The sequence below is a fragment of the Alosa sapidissima genome, chromosome 21 (assembly GCF_018492685.1).
Source record: "Alosa sapidissima isolate fAloSap1 chromosome 21, fAloSap1.pri, whole genome shotgun sequence".
Taxonomy (NCBI): domain Eukaryota; kingdom Metazoa; phylum Chordata; class Actinopteri; order Clupeiformes; family Clupeidae; genus Alosa; species Alosa sapidissima.
This window is the reverse complement of record NC_055977.1, coordinates 8,549,512-8,567,186: the sequence shown is the minus strand read 5'-3', so window position 1 is coordinate 8,567,186 and position 17,675 is coordinate 8,549,512. Positions and strand designations below refer to the sequence as shown.

At 40.6% G+C, this 17,675-nt stretch overlaps 1 protein-coding gene across 1 annotated transcript; it reads right to left on the bottom strand.

Moving 5' to 3' along the window:
- Nucleotides 1-5,594: 5,594 nt before the first annotated feature.
- styk1a (serine/threonine/tyrosine kinase 1a) lies at nt 5,595-16,389 on the bottom strand. Its single transcript, XM_042077753.1, has 10 exons — nt 16,184-16,389; nt 10,587-10,654; nt 9,874-10,149; nt 9,035-9,256; nt 8,576-8,757; nt 7,956-8,036; nt 7,589-7,803; nt 7,028-7,068; nt 6,351-6,447; nt 5,595-6,118 (listed from the first exon to the last, which is right to left on the bottom strand). Coding segments are annotated over exons 1-10 (1,380 nt in total). The 5' UTR covers nt 16,186-16,389; the 3' UTR covers nt 5,595-5,922.
- Between the last annotated feature and the right edge of the window lie 1,286 nt (nt 16,390-17,675).

Here is a 17,675-nt window from a genome sequence, read left to right as displayed (position 1 = left end):
GTTGTGAAGTACTTCTAAATGGGGCCATCAGTGTCTTGCAAAGGCTGAATCAATTGACTTGATGGGAAGTATTTTTTGGAGTGGTGTTCTCCATAACACTTGAGTGACATTTTGCATCGGTTTGTATTTGCTTGCTCCGTGGGTGAATTCTGAATACCCCTTTGTGACACTTTATACGTTCTTTGTGGAGTAATGTGATTCAGTGGGGAAAAAAACAACAAATCTGCTTTATTCGACAGCACATCTCTATTTTTTACCATAGCCCAAATATTGTGTAGATATGCCACACATTTTATTTATTTTTGCCCATATTGCTTAAATAGGATACATATATATATATATATATATAATAAATATGAATATATTTATTTAAAGTAAAAATATTTATTCACAGGCACCTTTCCAGTCCACCTTAAAATGTGAAAAGGACCACAGTTGTGATTCTGTGTAAATGTATTGTGTTAATGTGTGTAATGTGTTGCACTGACAGAAAATAGCAAAATAATCACATTCCCGTTGGAATCGTGTAGTCGCCTGATGTATTTCACCTTTCCTACAACAAAAGCAGCTTCTTCTGTCTCCATGGCAATCCCAAGCTAAAGTAACACAATGTAGGAATTACGCTTTTCACCCATTTTCAATGCACTAGGTTCCCATTTAGCGCTAAGGGTTTTCTCAATTAATCTAATGGCAACAATAAAGGCCATGTCCCTACTCATAACAATACTGTTACATACCTGTAGTGCAGTACCAGCTGTTTCAGGCAAACACTGACAATGTCAGAGACTCTATTTTCCTGATTGTAAGTCAGTGTAGAATCAAAATGAGTTTGAAGCTGTTTTTTATTTTGTTTTGAAGTAAAAGAACTACATCGTGTTGCTTTAAACAATGTTTTACAACGCTTTAACACTGTACAGGAAATAGCCGCAGCTTGCCTCCCTAGAGTTCGCTGACTTTGGATAAGATCCAGCACGGATCGGAGGCAACGTTAGCCCAGCTGTGGAACCTTATGCATATATATAAAACCAACACAAACCTACTGTATAGTCTGGAGAAGAGTCGTCTGTACAGATTTTTACTCTTTCTATGTAACAATGCAATGACTAAATGTGAGCTTCTTTTCACTTTCCTTATTCATCATTTCAGTGGAATTATGGAAAAGGATTAGTGAGTGGAGGCTGGAGAGTTGGGAACAGTGTCATAAAATATTTATTTCTTTTATTTATTTATTTATTTATTTATTTATTTATTTACTTATTTACTTATTTATAATTTTGTTACTGTTGCCTAAAATAATTTCTTGGCAAGAGTTGTTTTTATAATTTTGTGAATAAATGTGAATGCATCTGAAAACAGGCCCTCCTACCTTATTTTTTCAACAGAGTTAACTAAATTTATGTCAACAGAGTTAGCTAAATTGATAAAAAGATGAAGGAATTTTGCATAGATACAGTATAAAATATGTCTGAAGTAACCTTTGTCTTTGGTTTTGAAATGTTGTATCTGTTGCCTAACTGTTTCTTTTTTTTAAATGATTTTACCATTAATCATGTGAGGACCTGCTCTTAATCACATACACTGCATCTTCAGCCCTGGCCCACACAAACATATTAAAGTGATAATCCAAGACGCTTCATTTCACTAGGATTTCAAGAGATCATGTTAATCTAGAAATGTATCATATACATTGGTATTAAAGGTGTTCTAAGAGATGTTGGGTAACATCACTTCTGTTGACGTTCAAATAAAACAGAGAGCTAGCTCGCCACTCCCTCCCTTTCCCTCCCATGCAATCGAAACTCTCCTAAACGCGCATCTCGTCGATGATTGGCTGGAACAGTTTATGTTTTTATGGTCCAGGCTGGACCAAGTTGATTTTGTTACAGTTTTTAGAGCCTGGGCTGTCCAAAGAGACCGCGCTTTTTTACGTTACGTTTTACGCGTTTTTTATTCAGGGCAGCTAGCAAATGGTGAGGTGATGTTGGCAGTATGTGACAAAAACTGTTTTACCTTAGAAACTGCGTAACATCGCTTAGAGCACCTTTAAGATGTAAAATCTATATATACTCTTGTATTTACATGAAGCATATGTAAATATATGTGTATATACAGTAAACGGTAATAACGCTTTATAGTAAAGATCCAAATACAATAGATTCATATAGCCATAGCAGTTTTGGATAGGTTGCTTATGCAAACAGGATGAGAGTTGTTCGGCACTGAGTGTTAACAAGTTAATTAATTTTTAACTAATAAAGTTTTGTTTTGTTAAACATTGTTATAACATTTGACTAACTAATAAAGTTAGTCAAATGTTATAACAATGTTTCTTCACCAGAGGATTTAGCATTGCTGTACTGAATTAACAAAAAAAAAGCAGTTCAATTTATTTGCCAATCGGCCTGCCCAGAGGAATAGATTGGCATTAGGATATTTACAGATAAGGACGTGATGTGAATGCACATCCGAGGTGTAATCAAGGATATGGGACCTTTGGCTGCAGAACTGAGTGGGAAAACAGAATAATAACTTACCACTAAAACTGGACCAAAAAGCTACTATGCCATTTGAATAAATTGGGTGCAGGCTGGCTTGTTTCAACCAGGACCCTTCACTTAAAATTGAGTTTAGAGCTACAGATGTACACATGTTGTTTTCACTACCTACCAGATTCAAAAACATTTAAATGGACACATGGACCGTTGTCATGGTGACTCTCCCTTGTCCTTCATTTTGCCTTGTTTACATTAATGCTATCTTTATGTTGTATTAATTTTGACATGATGTCTTTATTTTGTGATTTTATTTACATTTGTACATGTTTGCATGCTTTTGTGTATGTGTGTGCGTGCGCGTGCACGTGCGTGTGTGCACCTGTTTCGTCTTTCACTCTGTGTAGAATGGATTAAGTGTCACTGACTCCTCGCGGCTTCATGTGCCTCTGTGCAAACTTTCCGAGCACTTTTTGCAATCTGTCGTCTGAATGTGGTGTGTTAAATGTATTAACCATCCTGAATGAGCCATGCAGCAGGAGTTTACATTTACAGTTGATATAGTTAAATTCTGAGGAATGGAAGGGAAACTCAATTCCTTCTATTTAGGATGTATCTCGTGAGGGGGAAAAGGTCACACTTTACTCGGATAGTCCACCAACAGCCTATCTACAGCTCAGATTATAAACAAACTATCTGTTGACAGTCTGTTAACCACAGGTTATGATTAAGGTTGAGGTTTGGAGTCGGGTTTGGTTAAAATGATGTTCAGTTATTGATCAACAATACGTACTGAACTTGAATGTGGACAGATGATATGTTGAATCTATATGGACTGACTGTCCAGGTTTCTAAAAATAAAATCGCTTGTCCTTTTACAGGGCTTTTTAATGGGAAAAGGGTATGGGGAAATTGTATGGGAAAAGGTCTGAAAAAATGTAATTGTTAAAAGGGCACTCATGTCTATTCATGTTATTGTGTTTGTGTCCCAGATGTGATGTTTGTACATACACAAATCTGTGACAGCTATAATGTTGTTTAATAAAGGCTGCATGTAAAACAGTCAAACTGGACCCAGCATGGTCATTTGTGCTGAAGATGCATTGTTTGGGGTTTTACAACCAATACCATCATGGATAGATAGATAGATAGATAGATATATACTTTATTGATCCCCAGGGGAAATTCAAGAATATAGTCTATTCAAGAGGAGTTCTCTGTCACTTGGAAATTCATCCATGATAGATAACCATTTGTTCTATCATCAGGTGACATGAATGATTGACAGAGAAATGTTCTCATCATTGATGAAATGAGGAAATGCTTGTGCCATTGTACCCATAAAATGTCATGCCAACATGAACTGTATGTGGAACACTGCATATCTATACTGTATCTCTAAAGTATACTGTACGTATGATACATATCTTCAGCATGTATATAGTACATGTCCTACTGTACTTATCCCCAGCAGAACAGACACCATTTTAGTGATCAAGATTCAGCTTTGGACTGCATGCTTGCATCAATATGTGTCCACCCATTCATCTAGAGGGCATTTCTGCAGTAAAATTCAGCTGTATCTATTCAGCGCAGATAAATGGAATAGTGTCTCTGCACTGTAAAAAATGAAAAGTTAGGGCTTTCCAATTTATCAAAGTATTGAGTATGGCAAGCGTACTGGGGGTAAAAGGAAAAGAGTGTCACATTTACTAAACCACAAAACATTAAATTAAACAAACTCATGGTTTTTTTTCTTTCGAACACAATGTTATTACGTTGAACTGATATATTTTGCCACAGCAATGCATTCATCCAACAGAATCATGTCAGATCAATGTGAAGCACCTAAGTACTGAACAAGTAAGGCAAATGAACACATGGGATGCCTTGATGTTACCATTTCATTGTGTTCCCATGAGCCTTTGCGAGAACACTGAGATATTAATGCAGCTAACAGTGTTGCCAAAAGTGTTCACATGAGTTTCTTAAAGAGAGTTGAGCTTAGAGACCAGTAGAATTTGGAGCCGAGTTGTATCTTATGTTATACTTTGAGATGAACCATGCTTTGTTCCCACCATGAATGCATTAGGTACTGTATTTAGCATGCACAAAGTATCAGTGGTTCCCACACTGGTGTTTTCATCCTCAATAAATGTTTCTTAATACTGAAATTCAAAGCAATCGTCCTTTAACATTGATGTTACAATACTAAGTACATCTGAATGCCTACTTACCATGCCACCTGTATAACACATTAACGTTTGAAATTGCATAAATACTTCATATAAACTTAATTTAATCAATTTCACTGAAATGACTTGATCAAATTGGGTTATCACAGCATGAATTTCAACATTTTTTTTTTGTACACAGAGATGTGTTAAAAAAAACAACGCAAGTTGTGTTGTTTTCAATGCAAGTTGTGTTATTTTCCACACATTGTGTAACAAATTAAAAAAAGGAAACAACACAAACTGTTTTTTAACACATCTCTGTGTACAGATAGGGACAACACATTCTTTTTAAGAGTATCTCTCTGTTCTGTTGCTTCATCCATTCACCTTAACATTTCTCATCGCATGTTGCCGAAGGATGGATAAGAGAAATCAATCAATTGACATACAGTAGTACAAGCCTGACAGAGCAGGCTGCACCAAATCTATCTTACTACAACTAATTGTCTCGTGCCTATAGCACAAATACCTTAACCACAATAGCCTCTGGTCAGTTGCTCAGCTAGAACAAGTGCAGGATTAATTAAACCAGGCATGAGTCTTATAAAGCATTACATACACCACTCACTTGACCAACAGCAGCTGACTGTACTTAAATCTTTTTCATTTACGACCTTGCCATGTGACCTGCAGTATAAAATACAAAGGCATGTTTTTTGCACTCTTGTTTTCATTCAATTGATTGGATGCTCCCTAAGCTATACTGATAAAAATTGAAAAAAACAATACTGAGGAACATTGCATAACAAGATCGTAGCTGATTCAAGGTTCTAGAGCTGATCGGGCAGAGATTCATTTGATCTGAGACTTGGCCAGTATATTGACCATAGTACTTTATACGGAGTGAACTGTCAAGAACAAGGGATTATGATGAATTGTACAATTTAATAATGGCGGTGCTATGTACAGTAGTGTTCATTTCATTTTACAGCAATCCTGCAAGAGAGAGAAAGATTGTGGTATTGGGCAAACAACCCTGAACAATCCTCACCAGATTACCAGAGGATTACCCACTGAAGACCACATAAAATATTGCACAAAAACAGTCCAACTGTTTACATATATTGCATAAACAATACAATATCATAGAGATAAAGGGCCTGGTGTGATGGAAGATTTTCTTCAGCCTGCAAAAAAATTGCAAGAGCAAATCTTGACTGTTCATAAATGGGACTGACATGACAGCCAGTCTATCAGAGGACCGCATAGTTGTAAGATTCTCCATAGCCCGCCTCCCTCATGTACTTCTCAATGTCCAGTGGCTCAGGTACACGGAGCACTGTGGTGGCATTTGCGCTCCTCTCTCCTGATTGGAGCTTTCTTTTGACTTCGGCCAATGAGGTGCGGCTTTGTGGGCTCCACTGGCAGCAGGCCTTTATGATGGAGTGGCTGTAGAAGCAAACAGCCATGGTTATTATTATTATTATTATTAAGTTAGTTGTTTATGGCTGTATGACACTTGACACTGAATAAACATCTAATAAGCAAACTACCAGGCTGCACAGTAACTTAACACTTTTTGCGGGTGGATCTGATGGATTTATTCGGTCATATTTTTATTCACACTTTTACTGAGGACAAAAAGAAGGCCTGCCGCTACACACAAGACCGAGTGGCTTACAGTGAATTGGAACAGTGTGCCGTTCGTCTGAGAGTGTTGCCTCTCTGAAGATGCTGAAGGAGCTCACTTCCCAGGACCCTTGGAAAAGGTGGGTCACCTAAGGGAGAGAAGAGGCATGGGTAAAGGTTAAAGGATACTGATTTCTTTGATCCCCCCCTGTAATACAGTTTCAAATGATCCGCTGTTAAAGGGCACATTGAAATTACATGTTAATTAAACTCATTTATAAGCATGCATCATGCTATTGACAAGATGTTACGAGATTGTGAGATAATCTATTGACGTGCTGATAAAGTAATCACCAAATCTCCACATCTTGACAGAAATGCAACAGCACACTATGCATATTACTGCATAAAAAATACAAGTGTTATGTTTGTTTTTTATCATTACTACTATTTACAGTTTTATAATTTACAGTTGCAAGCCAGGATGCTTCAGTGAAATGCTACAGTAACAACTGACCCTGTAGTGACAACTGCTTATTGCTCAACATCGGGTTTGTTTGCTATGTGTATGCCACATTCCATACGTACAATTCTCATGGAATTTACGTCAGCCCCTAGGCACTACAGACTCTATTCAAATAAAAAATAAAAACACTGATTACAGGACAAGATATGCTATTCTAACAAGCTTCCTAACTGTGGGAACAGGAAATTGCTTTGTACACTCACCCAGGGTGATCATTTCATATAAAAGAATGCCGAAGGACCAGCTGCAAGCAAACACACAAATACAAAGTATTCACTCATGGGGTGAAAACATACCTCTGGACTTAACGTATTAGACTCATGCAAACTTGTCACATTTACATAATCTGATACTGGTCATAAAATTGAAGTACACAACTGCAGTTTTGGAGGAATTATTTGCATTTCACATGCAGGAAATGCAATATTTTGAACATTAAATAAACAGCATTGCACTACATAGTCCTACACATCACATGCAGGAAATGCAATATTTTGAACATTAAAAAAACAGCATTGCACTACATAGTCCTACACTTCACTGCAGAAATGCAATATTTTGGACATGAAAGTATTATTATTGCACTGTACTTTTTTGTCCCATAACTGCAGTTATTTTTGTAAGGGTATGTATGCATGGTACGCATAGTAGGAGCAGAGAAGCATTGTTAATGTTTGATTGCATGGGCAGAGTCTCAGTGTTATATTACCACAGTTGCAGGAGTATCTGTGACATTGTGTTCGGTTCAGTCCAGAGGAACTTACATGTCGCTGCTTTGACTGACAGGCCGGCGAGCCAACGCCTCTGGAGCCTGCCACTTCTTTAATTCCATGTTCTCCAATGAGCCGGGAGTAGTGGGCTGGGACATCCTCCGGTAGGCGGGACCCAACCCCCATAGCTTGGCTGTGAGGTCCCGGCCAACCAGCACACTCCTGGCTCCGATGTTGCCATGGATACAGTTTTTGCTGTGCAAGTATTCCTTCATTGTAAAGAGAAGGTGGGATTATTGACATTATTCAACTGAATGCAGATTTCTAAACTGGTGACACATTTGACAGTTTTGTTGGGCAAACTATACAGTTATGCAGAAATGTCTGGGGCAATGAATAGTTCATCGGGACGAAAACTTACCAAGGCAGATGCTATGTGTCCGCTCATGGTAAATATGTGTCTCTCTGTGATGTCACATGCTGACCCTTCTGTGGGGTGATCCTGAAAAAAAGCAAATGAGTCTCATAAAGTCAAGTCAAGTTTATTTATATATTATAAAAGATGCAGGGATCAGAAAGAACAATACATATTCCTGTAATCCAATCACAAGGCCCAAGCACAAGGTACGTTTAGATTTCAGTCATAGTGATCCCTTGTATATTCTGAGGTGTATTGGTTTAAACTGAGAAAAATGTTGTTACACACTGCTGAGAGAAAAAGAGACCCGCAATCGCTTCTCTCTTTCTCATTTCCCTTCAGTATTTTCTTCAGTAAATAAAGTATTGTTTTTATTAAACACTGGTCTCCATCTCCCTTTACTTTTCGGTAAACAAACCTCTCCTTAAATAGGCAATCTTTAACTTATAACCAACATACACTTCAGCTCACACACATCAAGGTAGGAGTAGAGTTTGTAATGTTGTACCATCTAGAGAACAACACTAACATGTTCTCTGACCATAACCCATCCCTAATGGTGTGTCTATTACTGTATGTAAAGTATGGTACATATAGATATTGCATAGTGCAGTGTGTCCCACCTGTCGACACCTCCAGAGGAAGCCCAGCAGGTCTCTGTTCTCAAGCTCCTCGATCGCAGTGATGAGGGGCGTGCGGCTGAAAACCACACCCATTAGGCTGGGCAGGAAGGGGTGTGGCCCCAACTCAGACAGGAAGTTGGCGAAGCCCTGGAAAGCCTGGAGATCACTTGCATTTGCCGTTTCTGTTCACCAGAAGGAAATAAATGTTTAATCATCCTTGGATTTGTTGCGTTCTTTTACCTAATTCATTATTCCACTATCTGTTATCTTTTTATAACATAACATGAAATGTGAAAAGATTTTTTACATAAAAGTTGCTAATTTATCTACGCAACACCATTATGTAAAAGCTGTCGCCTTTTCACCTTTAATGGAAAATAAAAAAACATCATTATGAGGAATTGTATCACTGCATTTCATTTTTATACTTGTGTCTAACGTCACAGGGCGTGCACTCACCTTTGAGCACTCTGAGGATGACGTCTCTGCGGTCCAGTCTGGCGCGGTAGAGGGTGATGACATCGTCCACCTTCACGGAGAAGGACAGGGGCAGTGGCCGCACCACCTGGAAGGTGCCGTGCTGCCACTCAGTGGGTGGACGTGGTACTGCGGGGGCCGCAGCAGGGGTGCTGTGCCTCAGAGGGAGGACCTCATGCTCCAACGGGTTTAACTCAGGAGGAGCTGAGAGAGGGGGAGAGAGAGAGAGAAGTAGAAATAGATAGAGAGAGAGGGATGGAGAGAGAGAGAAAGAGAGAGACAGAGGGAGAGAGGGGAGGAAAGAGATTGAGAGAGAGAGGGGAGAAAAAGATATTTATTGTCTAGTAACATGTACCCTTTGGATTGATAATACAGTGAACGATTCCATTATAGGCTCTATCTGAGTTGGGTTTGTTTTTAGGTGAGCCTGTTTTGAAGTTTGGCTAGTCCGACATCTTAGGGGTTGAACAAGAGTCTACAAAACATGATTTCACCATGGTCACTTATAAATGCTCTCAGGCAATAGTAGCATTTATGTACATCTGTTAGGAGGACTGGGAAGAGAGGTCACATAGCACTACTCTGCATGCGGGCACACACACACACACACACACACACACACACAAATATACATAATATACATACACATAGACACACATGCACACACACTTACATTTTAACACACACCAAACACACTTTCAATGTAACACACACAAACACACCTTACATTTTACACCCCCCCCACCCCCCCCCCCCCCCCCCCCCCCCCCACACACACACACACACACACACATTTTGTGCACATTTTCTTGTCTACCTACCATCAATCCCTTGCAAGTGCTGTCGGTCCCGTCTGTGGGTTGACGTGTGTTGTCGGTGGCCCTGACTTGGCCTGAGTGACTGAACCCGTTGTTGATGATGACCATCTCTGTCTCTGTGTGAAGCCGTATGATGGTTGAAGTGAACCGTCGTTGGTGAGCTTGGAGCGGGTTTCTTTGAGCAGCAGCGTAAAATGAGCAGGCCCAGGAACACGATGAGGAACATGCCCAGGAGCAGGGTTGGCACCACTATGAGCTCCACCTGGTAAACTCGAACCTCTAGAGACAGACAGACAGACAGATAAACAGGCAGAATGAGAGAGGATGATTTTTGGTGCATGCTGTACAGACTAATGATACAGGACACATTTTACTGACATACTTTCACCACTGGAGGGCGCTAGAGAAATTTGTAAAATCTTTGTTTATACCCTATGACCTCTTAGTGGAACATCAGGTCACAGTTCACAGTTCACCATGTGCTCTGTCTTTGATTTTTTTTCCCCTCTCAAAATATCATGAGTTTGGAGTGCAAGGCGTGGCACACTAGAAACCGCCCTTCTATGTGGTCCACAAGCCTGAATGCCTTGAATAGCCCTGAAAGTCATTCTGATGGTAATGACCCAAGAGGTGGACGTCACCGTGCTTCGAGGGAAAAGAATTGGAGAGAGGTGGGGGAGGGGATGATGGAAAGTATGAGGGAATGTCTCTCTTACCACATAACCTGTCTCCAGGTGCACACTCGTCACCTGCGTTCGTGGAGTTGTTCGTGGAGTTGGACATCCTGAGGAGACAATTATAGCATCACCATCATCATCATCCTCCTCCTCCTCATCATCATCATCATCATCGCTATTGACAGTCAGCTCATTTATAGATTGAAACAGGGGAAAGGTCTATGGGACAAGTAGGCCTACTGCACAATCTACCCAAACCTACACATCTATAGGCCTACTGCACAATATATCTGATATCTGAAACATAACCCTGACTCCTGTCTATCTCAAAAGGAGATGGAGGCAAACAGCATATATTTATTTTTTCTGTCAAGGCAGCAGAGTGTATTGTAATCTGGCCCATCTGTTCGGTCCATCTGTGTGCGTACAGTATATGTCCAGTGTTCAGTACTTAGATGTAGGGGCGAGAGTTTGCCATCACTTTGCAATCTGCAATTGCCAACCTATCCTGCACCTGGATCCAGAGCAGACCAGTACCAGCACCAGTACTTTTCTGAGTGGACACACACACACACACACACACACACACACACAAACACACACACACACACACACACGCACACGCACACACTCACACACACACACACACACACACACACACACACACACACACAAACACAAACACACTCACACACACACACACACACACACACACACACACAGTAAAACAGAGGGACCCCGACAGTATCACCACCACCACCACACACACACAAACACACACTGCATCAAATGCACAGTGAGAAGAAAAAGCTTTTTAATAAGAAACTCTATACTTCTATACATTTCATCATCAGACATACTTTGAAGTGCTGTTTTCATCACAAACTGCATGCTCTCTGATTTCGTCTATTGTTACCAATGACTGGGTATATACAGTCACTGATTGATACATATTTGGCAGATGTAAATGTACAGTGGCTGTATAATTAGTCACACACCGAACATTTAGTGTCTTTGGGGCTCCAGAGTATTTTCCACAATCTAGCACTAGTCATAATTAAAGCAACACCAAAGTGTTTTTTGTACCTTAATATAATATTTCCAAAATCGTTTCAGTGGTTCATCAACTCGTAACAGGGTGAACGGCACTTCTGCATTCGCTTCGCGGCCCTCTATCGGCTATAACCGCACTATGTACGTTTGCCAGATCGGGTAGCGGATATGTAGTTCGATGGAATGAGACATAAGAAACTACAAATTTGACTTGCATCCAGGGGCGTCACTAGACCTTATTCACTGGGGCACGTGGCTTAGTAAAAGTCTCCAGTGCCCCAGTAAAATTCTAGCGCTGCTCTCGCTGGAAACGCCATTTATGAGCGCATCTCCGTGCCTGCTTTAGTCATGACTCGAGTCTGTCACTTACCAGCCAATAAAAATAAACAAGGAAAAAAAGAAAGGGGTCATTATAGCCAATCAGGAAATAGCACCTCTGTAGCTGGGTAAGATTGAACGCAACAACCAATGAAAATCGTTCACATGATTCTTCCGAGTGTTTCGTTGTACAGTGGAAACCGCTGGAGCTCATCACATCACTTTGAGCGTAGAGTAAGTTGTCCCCTGTTTTAATGTTACAACAAATTCACAACTTGTTTGACAGAAAAAATGACAAGTTGATCACTGTTAGAGACTGTTGCCCACATAATTAGCATCTGATTTTCAATGCTTAGCATCATTGTAGCCTAAATTTAGCAACAGTTTACCAGCTTGTGCTCTCTCCCTCACACACACACTCACACCATGCGTAGGCTGCATGCACACATGCGGAGAATTAATAATGATTTACTTATACTGTAGAGAGAGTCCTGTAAAAGTAGCCTATACTGTTTGTGAGGCTGTCCTACTGTAAAACTAAACAGCCTTCTAATAAACTATTCAGAGATGGACATCAGAAAATTCTTCCTGAACAGAGGCAGAGGGAGAGAAACAGTGAGGAGAGATGAGGAGGACGAGGGAGGTATGATGATTGCCCACATTAACGGTAACATTAACATTTATGTCGGTAGCCAGTGCTGTGATTTGATCTGTGCATGCATGCGTACATACAGTATGTCTACTGTGTGAGTATGTGTCATACGTATGATTACTGTGAATGTATGTGTGTGCGTGTGTATCTGTTTGTGCACATGTGTGCACATGAAATGGGTTAACATGACCCCTGGAGGCAAACATACAGAAAAAATTGGTCATCCTAGGCCCTACAGTTCTCAAGATATTCACAGAGAACTGTGTCTGCCCTACCCTCCTTTCGGGGGTCCAGTCCAGCGGGGGGTGGGCTACAGATCAAAACGAAAAACGACGGTTCCATGCTATCCATGTGGGGTTACATGCCCAACAAGTTTTGTGTACCCAGGTCTTTCAGTGTTCCGGGAATACTTGACGGAAATTTGGACATGCGAAAAAGAAAAAAAGAAAAAATCTGACTAAACCTATATGACCGCCGCTTCGCTGCGCGGCAGTCATAATAAGTTTGCTGCATTTGAAAATGTAGCCTATAATAATCTACACAGAATCAGAGTAGCCTATAATATTGGCTACTCTGATTCTGTGCAGATTATTATAGGCTACATTTGGAAATTATCACCAAAAGTCAGTATGAAGGAAGGGAGGGAAGTATATCTCAATTTTGACTAAAAATAAGCTTCCCTTGTGTTAGTAGGAAAGCCTATTAAATTCATGCAGTGAGTACCTATAGGCCTACTTATGCCTATGTGTTTGAATGTTGCTGGATAGTGGCTGCTACAACAATTGAGGGAGAGAGGGCTGGTCCTACAGTATGACAGTGACAATAATGATTTTGAAGCTTGTAGCCTACCCGTAGGCTAGCCATTTATTTCATATTGCACGCACATTTTTTTTTTTTTTATGTATTGGGAGTTGGGGGCCTGTGCCCCAGCAAAGCTCTAGATCTAGAATCGCCCCTGCTTGCATCTGATGTCACAATAGATCATACTTTCATTAAATCGTGCAACATACTCTGCCGTGTCTGTGGACATGTTATTTGCAAAGCCAGTGCTAAATAAACAAATAGCATGCGTGCGACAGAGGAAAAGTGCTTTAGTGTTGCTTTAAATGTCTTTATGGCTTCATGCTCAAGCTTTTCCTGTATGCATGTACAGTACTCTCTCTCTCTCTCTCTCTCTCTCTCTCTCTCTCTCACACACACACACACACACACAGACACACACACACACACACACACACACAAACAGAGACAGAGAGAGACAGATGGGGAGAGATGTTCCTGGTTTGGCAGCTGAGGGGCAGTTATTTCCTCATTGCCTTGAAAAAACTCAACTGAATATACAAATCCCCAGCTCACTGGAGGTCACTGCATGACACATCATGTGGTGAACACACAGGTGAGGGGAAAAGAGAAAGTAGGGCTTGGGTCGACACGCTGTCCTGCTGGCACCCGACTGACTGTCGGAGTCATTTGACTATCAAATGCGGAGACTGTGTGAGATCCGTAGAATTAAAGGAACCTAAAACTAGATGTACCGCAGAGCGGTACAAAATATGACCGCCACCCAGTCCAGCACATTTTTTCCACAAAAATAAATCACGCTGAAAGGCCTATATGATTCTAACTGTCTCACTAAATTGCATTATCCACACTCAATTCTCACTGGTATCTGCTAGACAACAAGTACCAAAACATGATTAGTTCATAGATTTCACATGTAATATACATTTTATACAACCCCACCCCCCATCTTGCTTATTCATAATTCTGAGAAATTCTTGAATTGTGTGCATGTGCGCGTGCACACGTTTATGTTTATGTGTGTGTGTGTGTGTGTGTGTGTGTGTGTGTGTGTGTGTGTGTGTGTGTGTGTGTGTGTTTGTGCGTGCTTGTGTGTTTGTCTGCGTATGTGTGTTTGTGCATGTGCATGCATGCGTACATATGTCTACTGTGTGAGTATGTGTCATACGTATGATTACTGTGAATGTATGTGTGTGCGTGTGTATCTGTTTATGCACGTGTGCACATGGAATGGGTTAACATGATCCCTGGAGGCAAACATACAGAAAAAATTGGTCATCCTAGGCCCTGCAGTTCTCAAGATATTCACAGAAAACTGTGTCTGCCCTACCCTCCTTTCGGGGGGTCCAGTCCAGCGGGGGGGCTACAGATCAAAACGAAAAATGATGGTTCCATGCTATCCATGTGGGGTTACATGCCCACCAAGTTTCGTGTACCCCGGTCTTTCAGTGTCCCGGGAATCCTTGACGGAAATTTGGACATGCGAAAAAGAAAAAAAAAAAAAAAATCTTCGCTGCGTGGCGGTCATAATAATAGCTTCAAATTCATTCTGATGCACTGACTCATAATATGGAAAATAAAGTCTCTGACATTGCCAGTGCACACCCGTGACGATGCATATTGCACTACTAGCTAATCCCTCCTCTCCTTCCCTCGACTAACCTACTGCTGCACTGACATGTCCTATTCGCACTGTAGCCTACCTTGATTGTACCTTGATTGTTGTAAGTCGCTTTGGATAAAAGTGTCAGCTAAGTGATTAAATGTAAATGTAATGTAAATGTTAATGTTAATGTTAATGTTAATGTAAATGTAAATGTAAATGTAAATGTAATGTTACATTGTTGATCGGGTAGGATTTTGACCCTTCTAGTCAGTCTAATTGGATGCCAAAGGGCATAGATATCAACTCCTCCATTGTGCTCCTTTCATAGCCTCTCTGCTCGTTTGCATCTCTGGAAGACAATCTGAACATTGAATCACTGGACAGGATGCACTTCACAACTAGTCATCATCAGGTATCAGGTAAGGTATCACCAGGTGTTTGTGACCTTTATATCATATCATTGCACAATAAGCAGTGTGTGTGTGTGTGTGTGTGTGTGTGTGTGTGTGTGTGTGTGTGACTCCACACAGATTTGAAGTTTTCCACAGTTTACTCCAGTGTAATGCCACTGAACCTGTTTGCCTGCATGTCTGTCATACTCTATGCAGGCATTACAAATCTCCAGATGCACTTTGTTAATAATATATTGTTAATAAACAATATTTTGAGTGGGAATATGTTTAGTTCACTGTCATACTGTCATTTATCTGTGTAAGAATCAAACATCAGATAATGTAAAATGACTCAAAATATAAAATGCTTACAATTCTACATCATTATTCTGCTTTACGAGATATGCATTTTCCTCAGTAGGTTTTCATGATTTGCCTCAGATCAATTGAACAGAAGACAGTTGAAACCACTGTTACTGACTACAGATACTTTATATTTACAATGCTGGTTAGGCCTACAATATCCTTGCTTCTCCTATCTGTTCATACACATTACATATATGCTTTCAGTTCAACAAACTCTTTTATGGTGTCAAACAGTGAAGTAGTTCTGTTTTAGTATTTACCTTCAGAATTAAAGGTATGTGGTCTGTTATACTGAACATTAGATAACACTTTATTTTGTTAATAGACATGGAAGCTATTACCCAGAAGCCTTATATATATCAACCCACACGGAAGCTATTACACAGAAGCCTTATGTATCAACCCATGCATGTTTCTACTCATTTAACAAAAAAAGACAGAAACTCACATCTCATGCTTTTGTGTGAAGTCTGAATTCTTGAGATATTTGTCTGAATGTGAGAATAGAATCCAATAAATCCAATATCAAAACAACCGTTCCCTCCATCATGCCTGCTGGTATCCCTCTGTCATTAATGCTAGTCAGTAGTAAACAGTGTCCTTGCCTTTCAATTGGTAACTATACGCTCAGGTTACAGACTCTCACACTGCTTGTCAATCTTCTGTGTTTGTGACAAGTGTTCCTCGTGTGGGCCTTGTGACTCAGCACTCTAGGCCCCGCCCACGTTCCATTTCCCCTCATCATGTCGCGGCTCATGTGTGCTTGGGTGTGTTATTAGCGTACATCTGTCATTGTCACAGTACTTGTGTTTCCATATGCGGCCTGGACTGAAACTACATATGTTTACCAGCGCACAATCCATCCCACTGATAGCAATATGGTTTACATATACCTACTCTTTGTGCTGTGTGTGTGTATGTGAGAGGGAGAGAGAGAAAGAATATATTGTGAGAATGTTATTGTGTGTTATGTCTATAATGTGTCTACATGTATGTGTACGTATATGTCTATTTATATATATATTTATGTGTGTGTGTGTGTGTGAGTGTATGAGTTTGTGTATGTGAGAGAAAGAGAGAGAGAGAGAGAGAGAGAGAGAGAGAGAGAGAGAGAGAGAGAGAGAGAGCGAGAGAGAGAAAGGGAGGTAGAGGGAGTGGAGGAGAGAGAAAGAATGTACCGGTATTGTTAGAATGTTGTTGTGTGTTATGTCTATCATGTGTCTACATGTGTGTGTGTGTGTGTGTGTGTGTGTGTGTGTGTGTGTGTGTGTGTGTGTGTGTGTGTGTGTGTCTGTGTATGCGTGTGTGTGTTTGTGTGTATGCGTGTGTGTATCTGTGTGTGTGTGTGTGTGTGTGTGTGTGTGTGTGTGTGTGCATGTGTTTATGTGTGTACGTGCGTGTACAGTATGTGCATGTCTCTTCGTGTATGTATTGAAATGAACCACAGTACATCTCCACCATGCACTGACCTTCCCGCTGTGCCATTAACACCTTCCTGCATTGCACTCATGCCAGAGTGATGGCACAGCAGCCTTCAAATGTTCCATCCAACTCGCCTCTGCTTTTGTGGAAAGAACAAAACCTATCATTCTAGGCAGATCACTGATGAAGGTAAAATGAAAGGGCCAGAAACTAGGGAGGGACAGTCAAGGTGTGTTGTCACTAGGGAGGGACAGTCAAGGTGTGTGTGTGTGTGGCCTTTCCGTCTTTGAGAAGGTAGTGAGTGCAGATGCCATGATAAAGGAAAAGATTACAAATTACAAAGATATAAGGAATTTGGCAACTTAGTTCAGTGCATTCTGATGTTGTGTTTGTGGGTGTATGTATGTATTGTTTGTTTGTGAGGGTGTGTTTCAGTTGCTCAATCATCCAGAGCCATTGGGACTCTTGCCTCAGGGTGTGTATTGGGTACACAGCTTTTGTCTGCCACGGGATAAGGT